Here is a 26,043-nt window from a genome sequence, read left to right on the forward strand (position 1 = left end):
TTCCACAGTTCAGTAACTGGAGTGGGTTTCTTAGTCATTACTTTGTTTCCAAGGATTTTCCAGGGATTCTCGACGGGGTTTAGATCTGGACTCTGAGCTACACATTTCATTGTTTCAATATTCTTAGTGTGCCCTCACACTGTCCACACCTGTGCCCTGTGCTTTAGGGTGCACCAATGCGACTTGCTTATACGTCGTCCACACTCAGAGATTTAGTTTTGTCAGAATGTTTTTGAATGTTTAATCTTTCCAAATCTGCAGTAAACACTTCACCTCTGCATCAAACCACCGCAAGCCGTTTGGCAGTAACTTTTTAAATATCCGTCGCTGGGAACAGGTGTATATAAATAGACATCAGGACCGCCGTCAATGCTCACCTCTCGTGCTTGTACACTTCCGCACACTCGTGCCCGTATATGTGCATCCATGCATCTAAGCCCACCTCTCCCGACCGGGCTGCGGCCGGCAAGTGTGCCGTGCCTGGGTGCGGTACAGTTGTACTCCCACTGGTCAAATGAACAAGACTTTAGGACAATGTGAGTGTGAATGCGCCCTTAGCTTCAAGGAACTGCTTCACCTGCTTTGCAGTGTGACAAGGGGACATTGTCTTGCATGAACATTGCAGCTGATTGGGAGACAATCGCAGTGAAGGTATTGAATGTTGCTGAAGGAGCTTCACATAAACATTTGCATTCACCCTGCCATGTAGCTGTACAAGAGGCCCAACTCCTGCTGCAGAAAACATGCCCAAATCATGATACTTCCTAATCCAAATTGAACTGACTTCTTTACACACCTTGGGTTCAGTCTTTTCCCAGTCCTACGCCCAACATAATGCTTCCATCATACCCAAATAAACCTCATCACTGAAGTCACATGCTCCTCAGCCAAGACAAGTCTAGTCTTTTTATTCTTTCTGCTGATGAGAGGTTTGGTCACTGCAGAGTGAGCTTTCAGTCAAAGTCTTAAACTGTGAGACACTGTGCAGAGACAGATCCTTGCCCTGTTCAGCACTGAAATGGAAACTAACTCCAGCAGCAGTGTTGAACCGATTCCCCATTGAGAGTCTTCTCATGATCCTGTCCTCTCGTGCACTTGTTTTACGTGGACGACCGGTCTTTTTGAGGGACTTAAATTAATCTGTGTCCTTGTAAAGTTTTAATATTCTTAAAATCACAGACTGTGAAGGCCTAACCTCTCTCTGATGGCTGAGAGGGTCATCCCTTTGGTCTTCATCTGGACAACCTGCTGTCTCAGGGTTTCAGTCTCCTTCGAGCAGCTCACCATCTGGCAAAGTAACCAGGAGAGGTGCAGAAAAATAGGGTGTGTCCAACAATAAAGTCAACTGTCATCAGGTGCCAGATTAACACCAATAACTGGGAGGTATCCGTTCTCGATACTGTTTCTGTTTCACAAAATAAAGGTTTTTGTTGAAGTGCCTTGGTTATTTAAAAACAATTCTAGTACAGCAGTGGTATAGACACAGAGAATATTCTATCAAATTATGAACAATAAAAATTAACAGTATGTCAGAATAAATCAAGAATTAATACTTTGTTCTCTTATTTTGACCTCCACTGTATGTTCAAATTTTCCAATTGGCCACAGTCAGCCCAGCAACCGGACCATTGTGCATCCAGTGTGCTTTGCATTTAGTGGTATCTACAAATTGCCTAAAATATAAAGACGCCCTAGTCTGATGCCTGTTTTCCTCCCCTTCAGATCCAGAACATCCAGCTAGAGAGAGAGATGGCATTGGCATCAAATCGCAGCCTGGCCGAGCAAAACCTGGACATGAGGCCTCGTCTGGAGTCAGAGAAGGAGATGCTGGTGGAGAGATATTCTCAGCTAGAGGCCATCAGAGAAACCTACAGAAAACACTGCTCCTTGAGAGGTAGGATGGTGGGAAAGACTAAAAAATTAAAACTAAAAAGAGAGTTATGAGACTTGCTAAGACTTTGAACCACTATGCTATATACTTTTATGTGTAAGATACATTTGTCTTTCTCACTCTCTCACATGCTCTCTATCACACAGGCATTGAGTTTGGTTGATAATGAAACGTGAATGAGTAGTTTATGTGGATTAACTAAGTTTTATTCTCATCACAATGTCACGTTAATGGAAATTACAGTTAAATCCCAGTGATTTTGACCTGAACTACTGAAGTAACATTACAGTTTTTCTCTGACTGGATTACTTTACCTGATCAAGACATGGACTTTTTGATGCCAGTTTAACCAAGGAAGCTAGGAAACTGAAGGAAATTGTGATTTAACCTCCCACACATTCAGACATGTTAGCACACCCTCTGATATTAATATGTTTAGATATTCCATCACTTTCATCTTATTGTCTAGACTTTAGTAGTAACTGGTAAGCAGATTAGCATCGTCTGCTAGCTAGCTAACGTAAGAAGTTGTACACAATTATACTGATGAAACAAGATAATAACACACTAAACTGCATACTCACCACACCGAGATTGTTGGATAAGATACTCGACTTTTCTGTTTATAGTGGTAAAAGCAAATTAACCACAAGTTATCCACCATCAACAGGTAGACTGTCAAAGTTTACATTAGCAAGGCTATTACCAATTGCCTTTGGGCGGCAGTAGCTCAGTCCATAGGTGACATCTCTCCATTAATTGCATGTATATAGGTCCTGTTTGCATACAACGAAATTGTGCAACAATAACAACAATTAAAAAACAATATAAAAGAGGTACAAGCTAAACAAATATAGTCTGGAAATATTTGTATCTTTATATTTTATATTCACATAATGTATTGTGTTTTTATTATATTATCAGTAAGTAACAACTCAAAATGTAAAAAAGATATTTGGAAAGATTTGGGACGATTCGGGATGGTTCAAAATGTTTTTTTGGACGATTCCGGGACGGTGGTGAAAAAAGTTAGTTTTAAATGGACGTATTGCCTCCCTTGGTCTGAAGACCGCGGTAGTATCGTTGCATAGTGGCTTCTGCGGCTTGATGCTAACTCCACGGTCAGCTGCCTCAAACGCAAAGTACTTCCATATATGACTCATGGTGCCTTTTTCATCGAGTCCACTTTTTCATGACCTACTTCTGAATTCAAGTGTGACTGGAGCACTCGCTATACTGCCCCCAATTGTTCAGGAAGAGTCACAGCACCAAAACTTACGGAGCATCGGTGCTTCGGTGCATCGTCTGTTTTTTTTTATTTAAGAATCAAAAAGTATCGAAAGGTATTGCAAGTATCGGTTCTCGTGACATCTATTGTTTTAATATCTATAGTTGGTGCGCTGTGTAAAATGAAACAATGTGATGATTTGCGAAACATTGAAAACCCATATTTAACCGAAAGCACAAATACAAGATATAAAATATTAAAACTGAGACATTTTATTTCTTTTGAAGATTATTTGCCCATTTTGAATTTGATGGCAGCAACACGTTTCAAAAAAGTTGTGACAGTGTTAACAAAAGACTGGAAAAGGTAACCAGTTGCTTCAGATCAACCCAATACAAACTGTTACCTTGATGCTGATGTAGTTAATTAATACATGACTGGCAGTGATCACTGGGCTACAGCAGCAAGGGCTGCTGTATTTCAACTTTTTCAGCACATAGCACTTGTGCTACAGAGGCTCACAGTTTTTTAGCACAAGACCACAGAGTTGTAGCACACCTTAAAAAGCCCCGTCATCTCTACAGAGGACAATTAATGCAGCTCATCACTTACATAGTAACATCAGCAAGTGTAATTCATACATAATGTATTCAAATCAGGGCTTGACATTAACAACCGCCCACCCGCCAAATGCGGGTGAAGTTCAAGTCACACAGTTGCTCCTACTCGCCACTTTGTCTGGCTGAATTTAATTGTCGTCATCTCAAAGGTCATCTGAAGTAATAAACTGTTGGCAAAGTGATACAATGACACTACAACTCCCATGAGCACTTGTGATGGACATCACTTCCGTGTTGGATGGACAAAAAAAACAGTTAAGTTGAGAAACACAGTTACAACTAGAGAAGTAGATCCAGACGTGATTAGTAACTATCGATATGTGACAGAAAAGAAAAGAGTCTTCAACGACAAGTGGAAGGCAGGTAGAGAGGGGCTAACGTATGATGCTGTTAGAAAAACAAAGTACTGTGCAGATGGTATTTTCTTACAGTGGGGAAAAAGCAAAAGGGGTTTTGTTTGTGATTTGTAAAACAAACTTCAAATTTGAAACTGTAAAAAAATACAAAGTTTTAGTAACTATATGGGGGAAAAATGTCATGATGGTCTAATGTTTTAGATGCACCTGTACCTGATTGCTGCTTCGATATCCTGTATATAGAGTCATTACTAAGGCTTTCAATTAAAAGGATTTAAATGTTCTATGTTTGATGAATTGTATGTATTTGAATTGCATTAGACTTCAGTCTTTATTGTTGTTATACAGTAGATACATTATGTTGTTTATAAATGCTGTATTTAAACAGACAGTATTCATCTTTCAGTAGAGTTATCTCTCTAATTAATCTTCTACATCCCTGCACCACTTTTTATGATATGGAAAAAAAAACACTAAAATATATGCTATATATACAAATTTGTGGCTAGTGAGAATGCTGAGTGGCTAGTAGCTTTTGAAAACCACTAGCCACTGTGGCTAGTGAGCAAATAAGTTAGTGTCAAGCCCTGATTTAATTATAGAATAATAACTTGAAATGTTTTCAGATATAGAGGAAGCATTCTAGCCAGTCTAAAGAATGAATGAATGAATTAATGTTACATCTTTGTATGAATGGAACACACACACACACACACACACAGAGTTCCTCCACATTTCCAGACTTCTCTGACTTTCAGTCAATATTAAGCATCTGAATACCAATTGTTAGATGCTTATGTCAATAGATAGTTTTAAAATCCAACTTTTACTACATATGTTAAATTCTGACTGTGTATGCCTTTACTTTATGTTGCCAAGTAATTGCAAGATATTTCAACCTACTTATTGTATTTCATATAAGTGAATGAACTCAACACACAGCATTTTATTCAAGCTAAATTCTAAAAGAGTGAAATAAATAACTGTGAACCTGTAACACTACAGACAGGAAAAGTAGGGTAGTAAATTAACCAGGAACTACTGAAGAAAAACACAAGTTCCAGTCGTCGGGTTACCAGGTTCGTTGCCGAGTGTGTCAAGTGATCAGCCTGCTCCATGTCAGTGATGAATCATACAGGATAACTGACATGACAAAAAGTCATTGAAGAAGAGGCAGTTGGGGGTTCAGTGCCCTGCTCAACAGCACCTCGGCAGTGCTGTTTGTTAGGTTTAACTGCGCTCTCCGCACCATAGCTTATGCCATTTGCCCATTCACAAAGGTGGTACCTAATTTATGTTTTTCATTTCCATGTTGCATATTATTCATTTAATAGCCTATTATAATTGTGTGTATATATATATATATAATATGTCGTTAGAAAAGAAACGTGAATATTTCATTCTAAATGGCATAGAGTTTGTGTTCCGTGCTATCAGAACCGTCTGACTTAGTCAACGCCCCCTGTTCAAACATTCTCTTCTACACCGTAATTTTTATTGTTTCTACTGCTTAGTATTCCGTCTGGTATGAATCTCCAGCTGTTCAGATCCTTTTGTATTTCACTTTACTTTTGTAATTATTCTCATAGGCTTCATGTAGATTCTTGTCCCATTTAAATGTATACCCATTTTCCAAAGCTTGGCTAACTTGTTCTCCTATTGTTCATCTTTCACATTTGTTCTTTTTTAATCTTATCCTGAGACTTTAATTCCTCTGGTGACAAAGTTTTGTTGTTATTCAAAGTGAAATAATGGTTTCTCTGTTTCTCTCTGTGTGATACTCTGGCTCTCCCCCTTCTGTCTTTCCCACTCTCTGTCTCTTCTCTCTCTCTCTCTATCTCTGTTGTCTATACCTCCCACTTTTGCTCTCCTTGTCTTAAGATGGGATGTTAGGTCAGGTGTCTCCAGAGGCATTGTTCTCCAGGCTACAGACAGAGGGCAGCAAAACGGAGGCAGAATCAGAGGTCAGAGCTTAATTGTCCTATTATAATTATAATTGTCCATATTTATACACACACACACACACACACACACACACACACACACACACACACACACACACACACACACACCGTCATACCGTCATGAATGTATGCTTATGTTTGGATATGTAGGTGTTTGCATTTGGCTTAAAGATGCCTAAAGGGTTATGAAGTGGTCAACAGTGTATCACCAAAAAGAAGCCCAGAGGCAACATATATGTCATATGGCGAGTCTGAGATAATGATATAATCAATAACATTACATTGTATTTCTGAAAAGAGAGATTTACCCACTCTCCGAGGTACAGACTTGTCAATCACTATTTAACAAAAACATCTATAGAATTACAGTTACATATGTACTATATCATGCTTAGATGTCTTGCTTTTGCTTACTCTTTAACCTAGCTACAAAATCATGAAACCGAAGTCCAACATGTGAACCATACATGTAATCTTATGTCCTGTAGTTGTAAGAACATAAACATTTAGGAAAGTATAAATGATGAATCAAAAACATGTTTTTTACAGCATTCATGTTACAAATTTAAGCGTGATAAAACTTTTCTGACAGATCACCCTACCAGAGCCCCCACTGTGCTGATGGACTGATTCCCTTCAATTGAATGAGAGGGCTGTTTTTTCTATTCAGTTGAATACTATTTTATTTACAGTGCCAAATCAAAACAAAAGTTATCTCAAAACACTTTACATATACAATGGAGATCAAAATTAGAGATCAAAGTATTAATACTTAATTTCTTATGAACTATTCTTATTTTTTATTGTTCATTATTTGATAGAATATCAGGTGTGTCTATACCACTGCTGTATTTGCATGTTTTTTTTTTTAATAACCAAGGCACTTCAGTTCACTAACAGGAGTGGGTTTCTTACACATTACTTTGTTGCCAAGGATTTTCCAGAGATTCTCTATGGGGTTTAGATCTGGACTCTGGGCTGGACATTTCATTGTTTCAATATTCTTAGCTTCAAATAACTGCTTCACCTGTTTTACAGTGTGACAGGGGGCATTGTCTTGTATGAAAATTGCAGCTGATTGGGAAACAATTGCAGTGAAGGTATTGAATGTTGCTGAAGGAGGTTCACATAAACATTTGCATTCACCCTGCCATGTAGCTGTACAAGAGGCCCAACTCCTGCTGCAGAAAACATCCCCAAATCATGACACCTCCTCCTCCAAAGGGAACAGACTTCTTTACACACTTTGGGTTCAATCTCTCCCCAGTCCTACGCCCAACATAATGTTTCCATCAGACCCAAATAAACTGAACATCCTCTCATCACTGAAGTCACTCTGGACCAGTTCTCCTCTGTCCACACAACATGCTCCTCAGCAAAGGCAAGTCTAGCCTTTTTATCCTTTCTGCTGGTGAGAGGTTTGGTCACTGCAGAGTGGGCTTTCAGTCCAAAAAGTCTTAAACTGTGAGACACTGTGCAGAGACAAATCCTTGCTCAGCTGCTGTCCTCTCGTGCACTTGTTTTACGTGGACGACCGGCCTTTTTGAGGGACTTAAATGAATCTGTGTCCTTGTAAAGATTCCATATTCTTGAAATCACAGACTGTGAAAGCCCAACCTCTCTCTGATTGTTGAGAGGGTTATCCCTTTGGCCTTCAGCTGGACAATCTGCTGTGTCAGGGTTTCAGTCTCCTTAGAGCAACTCACCATCTGGCAAAGTAACCAGGAGAGGTGCAGATAAATAGGGTTGTCCAACAATGAAGTCAATTGTCACTAGGTGCCAGATTAACACCAATAACTGGGAGGTATCTGTTCTCGAATTTTGCTCACTTCTGTTTCTGTTTCACTAAATAAAGGTTTTTGTTGAAGTGCCTTGGTTATTTAAAAAAAAAAAACATGCTAGTACAGCAGTGGTATAGACACAGAGGATATTCTATCAAATTCTGAATGATAAAAAATAACAGAATTTCAGAATAAATCAAGAATTAATACTTTGTCCTCTATTTTGATCTCCAGTGTAGTGCAACATTGCTTTCTTCCAAACTTGTTTGAAAAGGCTGAGTAATGTTAAATCGTTTAGCATGTTTAATTTAGTTGATTAGCTTGCTGTCATGTTTTGCCTATAAAAATGGTTTAAGGTTTGTAATTGAACTTTAGCTAGGAGCTGTGGTTTCAAATGTGTGGGTGGGTCAAAACAATAACTGGATTTTTTTTTTTTTACTGTTTTTTACAGTACAAAGTTTACAAATAAATGTAAAAAGAGATGCAATGTACAGACATAGTCCGTAACATGTGCATTAGTGTATTACATATAGACATAAGTGTATTGTACAATCCCTTTTAATTAATTTAATCTTTGTTACCCAAGAGGCAATTCAGATAAGGTATTTGTACATTCAACACAAAACAAAACGATGCATTTTAGTAGGTACAACTTGACCTAGTAAAATGATGCCAGCATCACTGCTAATATGCAGTGCAAATATAATAATATAATGTAAGGTGCATTGTGGCACTGAGGTATATCCCTGTGTGTCCCTGTGTGACACTGGAAATGTCCTGGAAGAGTCCTGGGAAACACTCTTAAATACTAAAAGAGAAGGAACCCTGCTCTTGTTCTCTGCTCTGGAGTCTGTATTTGTAAATGGCCCATTAATCAATGCCTAACCTGAGAAGATTCTGGTTCGAGGGACTAATTTTGAGATGCTGGTTTAGAGGGGGTTTAATACATAGTACTAGTTTGATCTGCTCAGCAGTAAGCATCACTGTCACCTGTTGTGTGTCTCTGTCTTCAGGCTTTGGCTGATGATTTTTTGGAGGGTTCTCTGCCATTGGACTCGTTCCTTGATCGCTTCCTTTCCCTGCGCTCCCTTGCTCACAAAAGACGGGTGCGGATAGAGAAGCTACAGGAGATCCTACGCGAGAGGATTGAAGGCAATCCCAATGCTATGACATCATCAGCAGGCGCCAACCAAGACCCCGCTGCCATGCCCTCACCATGGAATCAACAGACAACAACAGCAACGACGACAAAACAGCAGCAGCCAAACTCCAAACCTCAGTCCGCCAACTACCAAAATGCCTCGCAGCCGGTCTCCTCGTCTGCAGGGGGCTCATCCGGCCTCCCCTACAGCCCGTACCCTGTCTCCCCACCCAATCCACCACCTGCTGCGGCAGCAGGCCCGGCCAACCCCCCATCACAGTTCCCTCCATACCCAGGATCAGGCTCACCTTTCACCCCATCAGGGAGCTTCCCCAGCCCCAGGCCTGCTTTCGGGCCTCCGGCTTCAGCCGTTTGCCCTTATCCAACCCAGCCTTCTTTCCCTGCCCCGCACCCAGGCTCAGCATTTGGCCAGTACACCCCAAGCCATCCCCAGAGCGGCCCCACACCTTACCCGGCCTCCTATAGCTATGGCGGCTACAGCTACCCAGCCGGGTCCGCGTATTCCAATTCTCAGTCGCCAACAGGCAGACCCATCTACAGACCAGGATATGGAGTTCCACAGCCGTACTCATGAAAGCACTACTGCTCCTTTGTCTCAATTCTTCCCTTCTTTGCTACATAACCCCTTTCTCCTCCCTCCCTTTCTCCCTTAACTCCAGTCTCCTCCACCCTAAGTCCCTCTCTTCCTCTTGTCTTTTTACCTTTCTCCCATGCTGAGAGGTCTCTCGCTTTACTTATCTTTGTTGCACTATTTCTCTCTTTCTCTCTTATCAGTCTGTTGATCTCTCCGCCTTTCTCTCTTTCCTTTCCCTCTCTGTCACCCTACGACCCACTAAGTCCCTCACACTAGTCTCAGGTTGTTGTGTTGTGTTTAAGTGTTAAAACACTTGTATCTTGCCCTTCATACACTCACTCTCCTCCCTCTCGCCATCACTGCCTCCTCTCCTCTTCCATTTCTTGTTTGTGTGTGTTGCTATTTGGCAATCAGAAAGTCCTTAGAAACACAAGTGCACTCCCCCTCATGACAAATACATGGAAAAAAATCAGTCTTGTGTAACACCACATCAGTGTCCAATAGCTGTCTGACCAGTTCACATGGTTTTTCAGTTTACAGTCTGCATAACAACTCATAATGGAAGATTTATGTCCTGGGCTAATTTCCTGACCTTTGGTCTTATAAAATGCAATTAAATTGGCAATGTGTATGGTGGTCACAACAATATGGCTCTTGTATTATATTCATTTAAGATGGAGGGTTCTGAGAGAACCATATCCTTGGTCCATCAGCTCTTCCACACATTTACCTACTACAAACGTAAAGGTGGCAGTCGATAAGTATGGCAGATTCATAATTATGCACAACTACCTGCAAACAGTGGGCAGAGGAACCACAAGTACCTCCTGTCAACCTTTATTTTGGTCAACCAAAGAACCATGTGTGGATGACAGCGCTTTCTTTTTTTTAATTTTAACACTGGATGAGGGAGTTAGCATGTCATGTCAGCAGCTTTGCTTCTCTTTCCAATGACTGTTAAGGCCCAGTCACAGCAGAAAGTGGCAAAGTATGTTCAAACTTGGTGATGTAGTGACTACTCTCAGAGCTAGTTGGTGAACCACTGCAGCTGGTTAGCTAACTCCTAACACGCTACCCAGCTGGGAATAGTAATAAAACAACTGTCTGAGGTCAGTTTTTATCCAATAGAAGGAACAAATGTTTACAAAACTGTGAATGTCTTAAATGTTTGTCATTAAGCCACATATCAACATGGTGCCAGGAGTACAGAAATTATTTGAGAGCTACCAAACAGCCACTGCAACACTTGGAAATAATCCAAACTTGATTTTGAGAGAAATAACAGAAATAAATAAGCCACTGTTTACCTAAACAAAATAATCAGTAAAAGCGTTTTTCTTTGGCCACTTGGGGGCAGCAGAAAGCTTGTTCTTCTGTAACAATATTGATATATCTTCACCTCATAAAGATGACATGCCGATCATGTTGACAGTTACTTTTAGAGCTGAGGGAACTGATGCAGAATTCTTCAATGACGGAGAAACAGTAGATGTGCTTCCAGCTCCATCTCTGAGTTTTTGTTACATTCTATGTGGGAAACAAACCCCCAAGGTGTGTCTCCATCCCTAGACCGAAATAAAGATGGCAACTGGACATGTAGGACATTTTCAGTTATAAGCAGTCCTTAGTAGATCTTAAATTTATAGTTTCATGTACAGTACATAGCTTATTCCACAAAAATTACAGAGAGCTAGCAAGGCAGGAGGGTTTTCATGATAAAAGCTTTTAAATAACAAAATAACTTGACTTTTATTGTGAGGAATATATAGGAAATTAAATGTGTGTACATTTTACAGCTGCTTCCTTTGACCACTCACCGCTTCTGAATAACAACAGACATTGCAGGGTAAGAAGTCGACCATCTATAGTAAAATCCTCTGTGGCAGTGGGGTGTGGTCAAGGCGTCAGCTGCTGGAGGAGAGGGAGGAGCGGCTCAGCCGGTGATCAGACAGCTGGACAGAATCAGGTAATCAGTCAGGTTTTGCTGCCTGTTCTCTCCTTCCGTCTGTCCTTGTTCAGGGGCCACTGTGAGCTTCACCGCTCACAGCTTCTTACAAAGGATGGAAGGAGATATGGCTTTCCACAACAATTGTCCTTTATATTCAGGCAGAGGCAGCAAAACTTGAATTAAAGAGACACAAAAGATAAGACAAAAGAACAGCTGTCGCTCTGACGGCTGAGTGTTGAATGCAATTCTTGCCTCTGCTGCCCGGCTCCGCTCCAGCCCTGTCAAACTTTTATGGCCCCCGGTTAAAAAAAAAAAATTTTGTCCATACCACTGGTGTGATAAAAAAATATCCCCGTCCAAATGAAACCCAAAAATCCACCTCCGTCAGCTGGTCACATCTAGAGTGCTCCACAAGTCTCCATGGAAACAACTGACTGTTTACCGTCACACAGTGTGACGTCAAACAATGGTTTTCATGTCCCCACATGACTGCTGAAACCGCACTTTTCTAAAAAGTTCACCCTGGACTCTGGTTTCAGGAGCCCACAACTGCAGTTACGTGTGGATGAAAGGCTAAACCGTGCAGAGAAAATATAAGGGGGACCTTTGTGCTCCTCCAGACAGTCTTCTTTTCCAGGCAACTGCAGCACAACGAGCCTGGGATAAGAAATGTACAAAAATGTCCAAAATACACAGAGCTAGCTATAGTGTTGTTGGCATGGTCCCTTTGAACATCTTGTAGTTCATACTGATAGTGGTGCAGCTCTAAGAATAGAACTCTCAGCCATGTGTTCTCTCAGACCACATAAATTCTAGGTCCTCATCTTGCCAATCATTCCAGTGCAGTCTCTGTGTCCCCCGAGCCTCATCCCTTCCTCCTCTGTCCTGACCTCTCCATCACTATCCTCCTCTCCACACCCGCTTGTTGAAAATTAATTGATGCTTGACAATGATTGCAAGAAGAAAATAGTGAGAATACATGTGTATAGTTTAATGGAGTAAAAATATAATGGTTCTATCAGTTCTGCGTCAATTGAATCAATACAAATAATATCTTTGAAATTGGAATGTAGGTAATTGATGAAAGATAATTTACTTTGGAATAATCACCAGACTATCAGATCACATTAAAGTTTTACCTTTTAATGTTCTGGATATCCATGGAGAGATCCAAACCTCATCAGTGAAGTAGGAGTGCATTCAGGGGTGCTGTAACAATGTCAGGAAGTATCTTTAAACTGACATGCCGATATTGTCACATACATCTGTTGGAAATTATCTCTTGAAGTGAATCAATTTAATCCAAATTGAGTTCAAAATACTGTTCTGCGATTAGCACTCCCTGGAAACTAAGCAATGGAATCATTGAAGGGAGCTCACACTGGCCCTCATTGGTACGAAAAGAAGCTTTTCCGACACAGAGATCGGCATGCTGACATCCGAGATGGAGCTTTTTGGCAGTCTTAAGAGTGGAATAAAAGGGGCCCATAAAAACGCTGTATGGAAAAGAATAACGGAGGTAGTCAACCCGAAGCAGCGCTCCACTGTGACCCGTGTGCGTGTGTGCGCACTGTTGAACCTGCACTCTTGCTCTGTAGCGGGGTTTGCCAGCGGGGTTATTAGGTATTCCGTTAGAGGGTAACCTTTGTCACCAAGCAGCCGCGCGCCAACACATTCATTCATTCATTCATTCATTCATTCATTCATTCATTCATTTATTCATTCATCTTCAGCCACTTGTCCCTGTCGGGGTCGCGGGGGGCTGGAGCCGAGCTGTTTTGAAATATAAAATAATCGTGTGTCCCCACTTGGCCCGCCACGTTTAAAAGCGATAGCTTAGCATCACAAATCACCTGTACATTTATTGAGTGGTAGTTTTTGCGATTGATGAATGCGTAATCATTCATGGCTGGTGCCTTCAGACGCACATGAGTACAATCAATTGCTCCAACCACAATTTTTATTTTTTTTATCCGTTTTAAGAATCCGTTTTGATCTGTTCTTAATATGTGACTGCTTGTTAATTATTTTCAGCCAGATTTTGCTGTGCTGCACTGCAAATCCACAGGCTCAAATTTGCGTACACGATCTCAGACCCGACGTGAGATTTGATCGTGGAAATGGTCGTACGCACATTTTTCTGCCGTACGTTCGTTTGATAAATGAGGGCCATTGGGTGCTGGGTTGCAAGGTCATGATCGACTCAGCCATTAAATAACAGTTTGAAATGTGTAAATGCAGCAAGATTCCGGCCCTGTTGACACGACAACGCTCGCAGGTGAAAGCGACAAAATATTTTATCAGATGTGCCTTTTGTTTAGACGTCGACGGGCTTAAAAAGGCAAACAATTGAAACAAACTTCCAGAGTGTAAATGCTAAAAAGGCTCCACCTTTGTGTTTGCCCGAAAGGGGTAGAAACACTAAAGTGAGCTCTGTTCTGCTCACGCTGGCTCACATGGCGTACATGTTTCCGTAAGATCCGTGTGCAGAGTTCAGGTAAACAACAACAAACATGTGGGGTTGTCTCCATCAGTGGGACATTCAAGTGTCCTAGGTGGAGTCGAGGCGGTGGGAGGCTGCAGGCCGTGCTGCAGATCCCTGTCACACTGTACGGCGTCCTACTTCTCCGTTGTTAAGGAGAGCACAACCTAGCCACCTGATGTGCACACTACATCCAATTTCACACACTTTTGCATCACCGTATGCATGCAGATTTCCCCCAAAGACGCTTGTCTAAACGCGAAATAAAAGTGAGAACACAATGCCACTTTAGTGTTTCCTTTCTAGATCGTCTTTGTCTAAACAGGGCCCAAGAAAGCTAGAAGGCAGATGTGCTGTAGCATTTAGTGGATGTGTGAGTGAAGGAAAAGCACTGTGCCGTATACTCAACTACAGATCAGCATCACACACCATTTATCAGCACTTCATTTTATTTCATCACATTGCATGTCAGAAATTGTTGCCCATAGAATAAGAAGATAATTATTTGCATTTTTTTTCATTATTATTATTTTGGTAGATCTTCAAGCCTTTATTAGGACAGACAGGAAACGGGGTGAGGGAGAGAGAGGGAGACATGCAGCAAAGCGCCGCGGGTCGGAGTCAAACCCGCCGCTGCTGCCTTGAGGACCTTCAGCCTCTTTACATGGGGCGACTGCTCTGACCACTGTGCCACCAGACGCCCCAATTATTTGCATCTTTGGATTTTACCTGTTATGCCCTAACCAACGATGATTGGTCGATCTAATGATCAGCCTATCTTCTGCTAGCGTGGCCTTCAGAGATCGACTGGACCTCTATCTGACTTCAACACCAAGAAGACCACCATGGTTGGCATTAGCAAAGAAACAAGCTGTGTTTTTATCCATTTCATTCATCATTTATAGACTGTTTTCATTTTATTATCAATGACCCAGTTATAAAGGGAATCTACCATGTCCCCACTTCAGCAGCATTCTTGTCAGTTATTATATCTTATGGAAATGATGGGCAACATGATAAAAACAACAAGAGGAGGTTGTTTTTCAAAATAAAAAAGTGTATTTTCAGTGGCAGCATAGATTCAAGTCAAAATGTTTGCCCCCACTTTCTGTTCACAATGTGTTACTAATATTCAGGGCTAAATGTGCACAGTGAGTATGTGCTGGATAATATAGAATAATAAAAACACATTTCTTGCATTTCACAAGTACAGCTTTGTGATGTTTCGACAATACACTTGTGTGTCATAAGACTTGTGTGAACTGTAGTTGTATTTGTAGTGAGGGCAGGGGGCATTTTGCCACTGCACTTCCCAAAGATCAAATCAGAATCAGATCAGAAATACTTTAATAATCGGGGGGGGGGGGGGGGGGGGGGGGTATTCAGATTGACAAATATCATCACTTTCTGAACTTTACATCACTGACATGAATATGGCTGATGTTATTGGCCAGAAAAACACTGACCATAAGCCACAAAGCTCTTTTCTGTGCTGTGCTTTTTTAGAAAACATGATTTCTTTGGTGACAAAGAGCCATTAGACATTATATGATTGGAACAGCCAATGTATCATTCTTTTTGAATGAGTTGGATCACTCTTCTGTTCAATCAGTCAGCAGTTTCAGAATAGACAATTATTTAGCAGACAGTATCATGGACTGCTCATAAACTGGTTGTAAAGATAAACAGTCCAGATGCTCTTGATCACAGACCTGTACTGCAACAGAATAGTGTTGTAGCATAAAGACTGTGATATATTAGCAAGTGTGTGTTTACAGTCTGATGGGCTGTAGTACGCTATACTACTCTAGGAAACATGCATCAGATCAACAAAAGGTTAGAAAAGAAGAATTGTTGCCTGTTGGTAGTTTGCACATGTATGTTACTAGCAACAGTTACTTTGGATAGAATGCAAAGGTGCTATCCTTTATATAGCATTATAAGCTTTAACTTAAGGCTTTAAAATGGTTAATTCACATTATGTACTAAGGTACGTTTCCATTAGGGTCGAATACCCTGAATGAGGCGGGTCTATCTCGCTAACGCCCCTAATTTTCATGTGAGTCGCTTGAGCGGCCGTTTTTCTACTCTGTTGGAGAGCAGGGCCTTTTTTCTCCCCTGAGAGAAGCCTGGTTGCTGATTGGATATAACTCTCAGCAGGATGTGACGTGTGGTCGTACAGACGCCACAACAACACGGTGAAGTAGAGTAGACACTTTTATCCAGTGGTGTAGAAGAACACAGCACAGAAAATGATCTGTGCACAGGCTTGTTAAATGAGTGCTGCAGCGACCGGGTTGGATTCTGACCTGTGGTCCTTTGCTGCATGCTCTCACCTTATGCCTCATAGATCACTTTATCTCTAAAGTATAAGTAAAAGTCATCCATGAATAACAACTGTAATTGGATTGTAGCATTCACACACACCCCCCCCCCCCTCTTCAGCTGCTTGTCACTATGGGAATCCTTATTTTCTAACCACTAATACTGCTCAAAATAACACTAAACCTCTGCAGTAGCATGAGAAAAGTCCCTACACAGAAAACCAACAGCGTAGTTAGTGAACCCAGTTTGTTGGGTTCACTAAAGACTGTGAACCCACAGAGTGTTTTAAAGACTTACCAACTGGCCCCTGTACCTGTACATAGTAAAGTCCATTCTTCAAATTTATTCTGGGGACATGGAAAAACAGTGTCCAGTACAGTGCGGTTGATGAGGGATGGGGAATCCTCCATAAGTCACACAGCTGCTGCAGTATTCAATGATTCCAGGCCACAATGAAAAATGTCACTCTGTTGGCAGCATAAACATTCTTCTTCAGTGCCCATAGGCTCACAGTACCCACAGGGACACCAAAAACTTCCCCCACACTGAGACTGATGCTATGTCTGATGCTTCCTCTACCTGTAGCCCCTTCAACACACGCCCGCAGCCCCTTCTGATCTTTTCATGCTAACCAAGCTAATATCATTAGGTAATTTAACGCATCAAATTTGGGGATTTAGGTGATATTACATTATATTTGTGAAATGTAATGTAATATTTTACCAGTTCACATTATTATTAAACAGCATTTTGATGAGGTGTCAGGTCAGCTGTGTCATCAATATCCTGTTAACTCTTTCCTCTTTCATCTAAACGGCTCATATGTTAGCAAGCTAACGTTACTCTTGTCAGTGAGCTAAACAACGGATACTCTACATATTAAGTGATAATAACTAGTCTTTACATAAGTACTAGTTTGTGTGGTGAACCTGTTTTAATTGAGCGATGCCTTAATTTTCACTTGGTGATCACTTAAGAACAGTTGGTGTTAACCCTCCCCCAACAGGACACTTTTGTCTTCGAAGCTCAGGAATTTATCAGAATCAATCCTCCTCGGCATTTACAGCTGCAGACCTTCTAGAAATTCTAAAGGATTACATTACAGTGAAAAACATACAGGGTAAACGTCTGTGACTGTGGAGAACTAAAGTCCAGTTCAGACCAAAGATTTGCATCGAGACAAGTTGAAACTTGCAGCTACTTGCAGTGTTCAGGTCTGCAATGTTCTGAATCCTGCCAGTTCACACCAGTGAGACGAGGCGAGAGGGTGTATCATCTCCATTGCAACGCCTCTCTGTACTTCTGTTCTAACCTCCGACTTTTCAGGCTTCTTTTCGTAGCTGGATATAATTTGTAACATGATAAAATATAAATGAGGACAGAGACCGTGAGATACTTGCTACATCTGCACTCTATTTCACTGTTTTGTTCTGGATCACTGCGCTCCCTCTCCTTATTCATTGTATTGCTCACTCGACCCTCTCTCTCTCTCTCTCTCGCGCTCTCTCTCTCTCGCTCTCTCCCTCTCCCTCTCTCTCTCTCTCTCGTTGAGCCTCCGTTCATAACAGCCTTTTTAACCCGCTGACAGTTTGTCAGTGACTTGACCAGTGGACTTTGCTCAGACTTGATTGGCTGTTGAAACAGGTGACGTGTGTTACGTTCTCTTTGACAAGTTGAATCAAAGGCAACAACATCCGGCAGTTTGTCCAGACAAGACGGGTTAGTTCACACCGCTGCAACTTTCACCTTCAACAATCTAAAACGTTTTGTCACGTTGCAACTCTTTGGTCAGAACTGGGCTTAACAGTCATTAAACCTCTGTATCCCCCCCCCCCCCCCCCTGCATCTCTTTCACTTAGTAAAACAATACTGGATGACACTCTTGGCTTAAAGAAAACACCTGATGGCATGGCAGTTGTGTGCTTTTAACCTTTGTTGACCAAGGAGGGCCATCTTGTGAAATAAAAAAATGGTTTATAAAGATACTAAACTGGTCAAAGGGGCTTTTCTCAGCAAACCCAAAATGTGGTTTTATTAATATCTTATAACAGATCAAACATTATGAAATGATTAGTTAACCATTAATAAGCCATTAGTTACAATGTCTTAAGAATTTATGAAGGATGCCTTACTAGACGTTGTTCCCCTGCAATACACAACCAAACGTTATCTGTCAACTGGTCGTAAAGATAATCACACTGTTTGACAGTATCATGCATGTGATAAAGCATGCGCCACCTGAATTCACTCCTGACAGTTTGGTGTGACCTCAGTCACTAATGTCCTATATTTGCATTAGAAGCTGTATGTGAGTTGACCCCCACAGTGTGGACCAGTCAGGTGTCGATTTTCTTACAGGACAAGTTGTGCATGAGGAGTAAAAGGCAGAGGGAAGAGGGCATGTTGATATCCTGTACTTACATAATTTAGTATGGTGCTGACATCCTTTTCTTTACTTTAATATCAGCTGTGTTCAGTCTTGCACTTAGTCACCACACAGACCAGCGTTGTGACTGCTTTTGGTTGGCTTGAGGTCAACACATCAAGGTGACTCCACTAAAGAAGAAGATACTGAAATACTCTTGAGCATGACAAACTTTTCATGTCTAACTTCATCCAACTTCAAGACAGGAATGGTTCTAGTAGTGTGTTTGTAATGCGGAGAAAGAAGGACAGTGTTTTAGAAGAAGCACAAAGAAGATGTTAAAAAGGAAGAGGGAAATAACATTCAGATGGATTGGTCTGTTTTTCTGGGGATTAATTATATGATGTTAATTGTGACTGCAGATTATTAAAGAGCCTTTATGTTTTCTTTCTCTTTTTGGTTTGTAACTAATTAAACAGAAGTTCATCTAGATAAAAACAGTCTGAGTCTTTATTCCAAATATTGCAGTGCTGTTCGTTCAATAGCATTAGAAAATATACTGTACATTCAGAAAATTTTGCATGAATTGGGTTTTGTGTTTCTTTTTTTTCAATAGAAATTATTTTAATACAATTTTTAGAAAACAATATAATGTAACCAATCCTGTCTGTGATTTTCATGGACAGGATATCAAGGCGTAGTTGTGGTGGGAGAGATTGCAGTTTGGTGGGCTGAGGATCTCGTCTCTGCTTTTTGCAGATGATGTGGTCCTGATGGCGTCGTCGATCAGTGACCTTCAGCACTCACTGGATCGGTTCGCAGCCGAGTGTAAAACAGCTGGGATGAGGATCAGCATCTCTAAATCGTAGGCCATGGCTCTCAGCAGGAAACCGGTGGATTGCTTACTCCAGGTAGGGAATGAGTCCTTACCCCAAGTGAAGGAGTTCAAGTACCTCAGGATCATGTTCACCAGTGAGGGGACGATGGAGCGTGAGTTTGGCCAGAGAATCCGAGCAGCGGGGGCGGTATTGCAGTCGCTCTAACGCACTGTTGTGACGAAAAGAGAGCTGAGCTCTTGATCTACTGGTCAATCTTCGCTCCTACCCTCACCTATGGTCATGAAAGCTGGGTCATGACCGAAAGAATTAGGTCGTGGGTACAAGGGGCCAAAATGGGTTTTCTCAGGAGGGTGGCTGGAGTCTCCCTTAGAGATAGGGTGAGAAGTTCAGCCACCCGTGAGGAACTCTGAGTAGAGCCGCTTCTCCTTTGCCTTGAAAGGAGCCAGTTGAGGTGGTTTGGGCATCTAGTAAGGATGTTCCCTGGGCACTTCTCTAGGGAGGTGCTCCAGGCACGTCCAGCTGGGAGGAGGCCTCGGGGAAGACCCAGGACCAGGTGGAGAGATTATATCTCCACACTGGCCTGGGAACAACTCAGGATCTCCTAGTTAGAGCTGGTTAATGTGGCCCGAGGAAGGGAAGTTGGGGGGTCCTATGCTAGAGCTGCTGCCCCCGCAACCCGACGGATAAGCAGTCGAAGATGAAATGAGATGAGTCTTGTGTTGAAAATCAAGTAGATCTGCTTGTTTTATAACATCTGTACTTGCGATGAAATGTGTATATTGTATTGTGATATTATGGAAATATTGATATTTTTGACAACCTTAATAGCATGCTAAGCTGAAAACACAAATCTTTTCAGTATATGCTATCGTCATTCATTGTTTCAGGTAATAGTCTTCTGTAAGTACTGGAAACAATCTATATTGCTAATATTTCTATGTTGTCAGCTAGCGAGTTTTACGTCAGACTGGTTCATTACTGCCATGTGCCATACGTGCTTCAGTGATAAAGGTGAAAAGAAAACAAAGAAAAAATGTAGCAACGTTTATTGGAGCTGCAGGCCATGGTAATAATTATGATAATAATAACAATAATAATAATAATAATTCCTTAGTCCAAATTATAATGATCTAAATCTAAAAGTTTGATAACATGGTGTAATCAGTGTCACAGTAAGCCTGTGAATGTTCTAATTTACCCAAGTCATCGTTATTCCCAAAGAAGTTTAAGTCAAAAGCAACTGGACTTGGTTATTTGTCTAGGAAGACGTTTCAGAATCAGAAACACTGTAATAATCCCAGGGGGAAAATGTTATACAAACAACAAATTTAACGACAACAATATTATGCAGATAACATATATTTGTAAAAACAGAAATATAAAGCAGTATATATATAACTATATACAGTATCTATAAAATATCAAATTTACCACCAATCTTGCTCTTTTACTGTGCACATGGAACACTGTAAAACCACCTGAAACTTTCCAAACTCTTATCATTAGGACAATTTATATCCATAACCACATCTTATCTTACTTCTTACTGCTTCCGTTTTTAGCTTGATTTCTCTGTTTTCATTATTCTGTGTCACTTTACTTTTCTGATATTTCATATTTGCTTACGTCTTTTTCAAATGTTTTGTGTTTTGTCTTGTCCAAAAATGTTTTGTGTTTTTATCTTGGCTATAATGCAAATGAGGCTGCCCCTCAATGTATTCCCGAGTTTAAATAAAAGTTAGATTCGTAAAACATGGGATGTAATGTTAAACTGTCTATTGTGCAAAAAGATGGTAGTCACTTGAGGTTGCATACCTTTAAAATCATAGCTACACACCCTCATCAAAGGTGGCCAGCTACAGGGTGATCAAGCCTGAGCTTGTGTCCCATGCCCAATCATGCGTATTGACTGGTTGTTAAAATGGCGCAGCCCACGGGACTATGCAAGGAAGCGGTCGTCCTCTCCCTTGAGTCAAGCCAAGCCCTCACCGCATACCTTGTTCTCCTTCCTCCAGGAGGGTTTTGCAGTGGGAAGAGTGTGGAGAGGGGGGTTACTGGGTTGGTTCTGATCTTGAGCCCAGCAAGGGTCCTTCCGCTTGAGCCATATTCACTGACTGCTTCTTTCGGCCGCCTTGGAGACTGATCTGATTGTCTGTTGAAGAGCCTGTCCGTGAATTCCAAGGTCTTTCAGCCTCAGTCTGATGTTAGAACAAGCCACAAAACCTCTGCATCCCGCTTCTTCTGGATAGACTTTGGCCTACCATCCTCTTTGTGCATCTGCTGCCAGTTCTGTGTAGTGCAACTTATTGCGCTCATAGGCCTCTTTTGTCAAACCCTCCCACGGGACTGTGGATTCGATGATGTTAACTGACCTCACTGAGGGGGACCAGAGTACCAAGTCTGGTCTGAGAGTGGTAGCTCTGATCTCAGGTGGAAAGATTAGTTGTTGGCCGATATCAACTAACATCTTCCAATCCCGGGCAATGGCTAGTTCACCAGTTTCTGACTTGGTACTGGGATGGTTGGGCTTTCCCTGTCCCTCTTGGATGAAAGTGGGTGCTGTTATGGAGTTGGTTGCTCTCAGGGTAAAGGAGTTGTTAATATTTCTCTTGCTCTCAATAGTTGCTGCCAGACTCTTGAGGGCCTGGTTGTGCCTCCAGGTGTAACGGCCTTGGTTGAGGTTGGTATTGCAGGCGGTCAAGATGTGTTTGAGAGTAGCTGGAGTTGGGCAGAGGGCACAGGTTGGGTGCTTGCCATACCACACCTACAGTTTTTTTGGAGAAGGGAGAATATCAAACAAAGCTCTGATGATGAAGATGATGTTGCTTGCTATTGGATTTGATTGGTTTTAGTCAGATTGTACATAAACCTACTCACTGTTTTAATCACACCCTCGGCCTTGTTTCGGCTTATTGTGTGGAAATCAATTACTTAATTGTCTTTCCACAGACCAGACCATTGGTGACCTCACCGGCTGTATTTGCTGCACTCGGTCTTTGTCGGTAATGCTTGAGTTGCGTTAATGCACAATTGTACTTATAAATCGATATTAATAATATAATTATAAATAGATAAATAAATAAATTTCAACATTTCAACTGATGGTGGAGGGGATTCGATTTCTGATTACATGAGTAGGATTCTAATACTGCAACAAGTCATTTCGTGGAGGTTGCAAAACTCAAAACTATTCATTTATTGTTTTATAGTCACAACAGTAGCAACAGAGTAGGCTACAGAGGAGCACGGCAGATCCTAATATGTAAGCATGTTTAACTAACTTGGTTATGATTTGAAAGTCTTCTTCTTAGTCTTTCACATTCAGCCTGGAAAACGTGTGCAGCCAATTCTATTTGTTATAATGTACCGCGCTCCTGGTCGTACTCTGAATCTCTATCTGAATTCTCAGAGTTTCAGAATCAGAATCAGAAACACTTTAATAACCCCAGGCAGAAATTGTTTTTGTTTCAAACTCCAGCTATACAAACAACATATTTAACAACAGAAATATAAAACAGTATATATATGTAACTATACATATATATATCATTTGAAATACAGTCTCGTCTCGAACGCGTTATATATATATATATATATGTATATATAAAATGACAATAGTAATGTATATAGAGATCAAAAGTACTGTAATAACGCGCAAAGTAACGTACAAATGTGCAAAGACCAAATTCTTTATGATTGAGTCTGTTTTACAGAGAGGGGATGACAGTCTCTCCAAGGGATGCATTGTATAGTTTAATGACCACAGGCAGGAAAGGTTTCCTTTGGCGCTTCTGGGTGCGAGGAGTCTTCTACTGAGCTCACTCCAAGTAACAGTTGCCCACAACATTCCTGTATTCGCTTTCATCCCCCTTTCCGATGCAGCCAACTATTGCTGAGTCATCAGAAAACTACTGAAGGTGGCAGTGCAATAGTTGAAGTCTGAGGTGAAGAAAAGGGAGAGAGGACAGTCCCCTGTGGGGCCCCAGTGTTGCTGACCACCCTGTCAGACACACAGTGTCACACTGTAGACGTACATACTGTGGTCTGCCCATCAGGTTCTCCACATCCAGGACACGATGGGGGCCTCCACCTGCATCGCAGTCATCGTCTCACCCAATAGAGCCGAACGGATGGTGTTGAATGCACTGGAGAAGTCAAAGAACATGACCCTCACAGTGCTCCCAGGCTTGTACAGATGACTGTAGACTCTGTTTAGCAGGTAGGTGATGCAGTCCTCAACTCCCTGGCGGGGCTAGTAAGCGAACTGCAGTGGATCAGTGAAGGGCCTGACCATAGGCCTTAGCTGCTCCAGGATGAGTCCCTCTAGGGTCTTCATGACATGGGACGTCAGGGCCACCAATCTGTAGTCCTGAGGGCCACTGGGACACGCCGTCTTTGGCACAGGCACGAGTTAGGACTCCTTCCACAGTACAGGGACCCTCAGGAGGTGCAGGCTCAGGCTGAAGACTTGACTCAGTACTCCACACAGCTGGGGGGCACAGGTTTTAAGCACCCTGGGAAATACGCCATCGGGGCCTGCAGCTTTGCCAGAGTGGAGTCTTGTCAACTGTCTTCTAAGGGAGGGCTGAGGTCGTCAGGTTGAGGAGGACATGATGTAGAGCAGGGGGGAGGGGTGGAATAGGTAGGTGTGAAGTGAGGTGGTGAGGGGAAGCTAAGGGGTCTGTAAGGAGGAGGAGTAGGGGGAAGTACAGTGGCAGTCGTTGAAGGGCAGTGTAGGAGAGTGAGCCTACAAGTATTATGGCTTGAAAATATTAGTCGCCGAATTAAATATGAATAACTCGATTCGTTAAAATTTAGGATTTAATTTACCTCGAAGTAGGGCAACACACCAAAATAAGACAGGATGTTTATTAAACTTTGGTGAAGGTTTAATACCTGTTAGCACTTTAAGTAATTGATTGTTTAAATTTTTATCAGTCTCGTCTCGAACGCGTTAGTTCGTACCACAGCCTTATCAGTGACCATCAATCTCAGCACAGAAGGGAAGACTCTCACAACGACGTAAAGCTATAAACATTTATTTGACTACCTAGCAAGGAGAATACAGGATAGTGCAACACTCAATAGAGGAGTGAAAAAGGGCTAAATGTGGATATAAAAATGTTTAAGACCAGAGTGATTCAGACCTATGGGGCTGGTTTATAATATTACTGGCGGACTTAAACTGGCTCTAATTAGCAGGTCCACAGAACTCTGATCAGACTTTAATTATCACCAACGTTTTCAACCAGGAGTCCTAAAAAGGCCAACCTTACTTTGCCGTTGATATTACAGTCGCCCTGGCGTCTTACAGTACCGATGCAGGTTCCGTAGATCTGAGTCCCGGTGTTTGGTGGACCTGAGTTCTGGTCTGTAGACTGGGTCAGCTGCGCAGTTGGATCGGCGGGGCTTGTCTGCTCCCGCCTCGGTTTGGATTCAGCTCATCGGGTGGCTGCAGCTCTGCACGTGGGTTGCCTCTGGCTGTTGTGGTTGGTTGACAAAAAAACCTCTGACCGGTTCGGTGGACTGGTGTCCATGCAATTTGCCGGCCAGACAAAAAGGCAAAGACATCACGAGGGGTTTTACTATACTTATAAAAGATAGAAACGTGTCGTAGAAAACGTATAAAGTTACGTGGTAAAAATAGATTAATAAACAAAAATACTTTAGTAAGAAAACAAAATATAAAGTAACGTCTATTGCAAACTTTTGGACAACAAAGTTCAACAAAAGAAACGAAAGAAGAGGGAGAGAAGTAAAGAATGAAGTGGGTGAAGTAGAGTGAAGCAGAGAAAAGCAGTAAAGATGAAGTAGAGTGAAGAGAGACAACTCTGTCTGTCTTCCTTATCTCACGGAGGAGTGAGAAGGGGGGCTCTTGGCCTGACCCAACCCTCTGGTTCTGAGCAAATTAACTGCTTTATATTCCAGAATTCTAACAGGGAAGATTAAACTATCTCTGGTTGATTTTCCGTTATTAACCTTTCTGATATCCAATTTAACCAAAAGTAGTATTATTAAAACACAGAATATTTCAGGAATTAGACAGAGACTTTGCACTTCTGAAACCACATAACATAATCACAACAAGATACAAATAATGCATATACTGTTACACATTTGCAAGAATGTCTTTGAACAGCCAGTCGCGAGGAAACATCGAATTTTAACTGTTTTTCAAACTTTCAAACAAAGTCCTGTTGTTTCGTCCTTATTACTGAAAGTCCCTCTGTCTCTATACCAGAGACCGACCCTCCAGTTTGAATTGCGGTCAGATTTGACGTTGATTTAGGATAAAAGGTCCTCCATCCTGAAGTTCTGGGTTTTAATTACCCTAGGAGGGTTTGAGGTTGTAAAACACACCTTATCTCATATTGAAACAAGTATAAAAACGTCTTATCTCCCACTCCCTTCCTGTAACGCTGAGCAGAAAAGCAGACACAGAGGACTCACAAAAGAGCACTTCCTATGGGATCCTACAGCAGCCAGCAGCAGAGTCATGGGGATGGGC

At 41.7% G+C, this 26,043-nt stretch overlaps 1 protein-coding gene across 3 annotated transcripts in view; it reads left to right on the forward strand.

Moving 5' to 3' along the window:
• Positions 1-10,808, forward strand: part of vps37c (VPS37C subunit of ESCRT-I) — a 28,399-nt gene extending 17,591 nt beyond the window's left edge. For all 3 annotated transcript variants that reach the window (XM_083924007.1, XM_083924008.1, XM_083924009.1), the window contains exons 3-5: positions 1,723-1,894; positions 5,977-6,059; positions 8,854-10,808. In XM_083924007.1, coding sequence (XP_083780133.1) covers positions 1,723-1,894; positions 5,977-6,059; positions 8,854-9,576 — 978 coding nt within the window. In that variant the 3' untranslated portion in view covers positions 9,577-10,808. The remainder of the gene's footprint in view (positions 1-1,722; positions 1,895-5,976; positions 6,060-8,853) is intronic.
• The last annotated feature ends 15,235 nt before the right edge of the window (positions 10,809-26,043 follow it).

This window comes from Echiichthys vipera, assembly GCF_963691815.1.
Source record: "Echiichthys vipera genome assembly, chromosome: 2".
Classification (NCBI taxonomy): Eukaryota; Metazoa; Chordata; class Actinopteri; order Perciformes; family Trachinidae; genus Echiichthys; species Echiichthys vipera.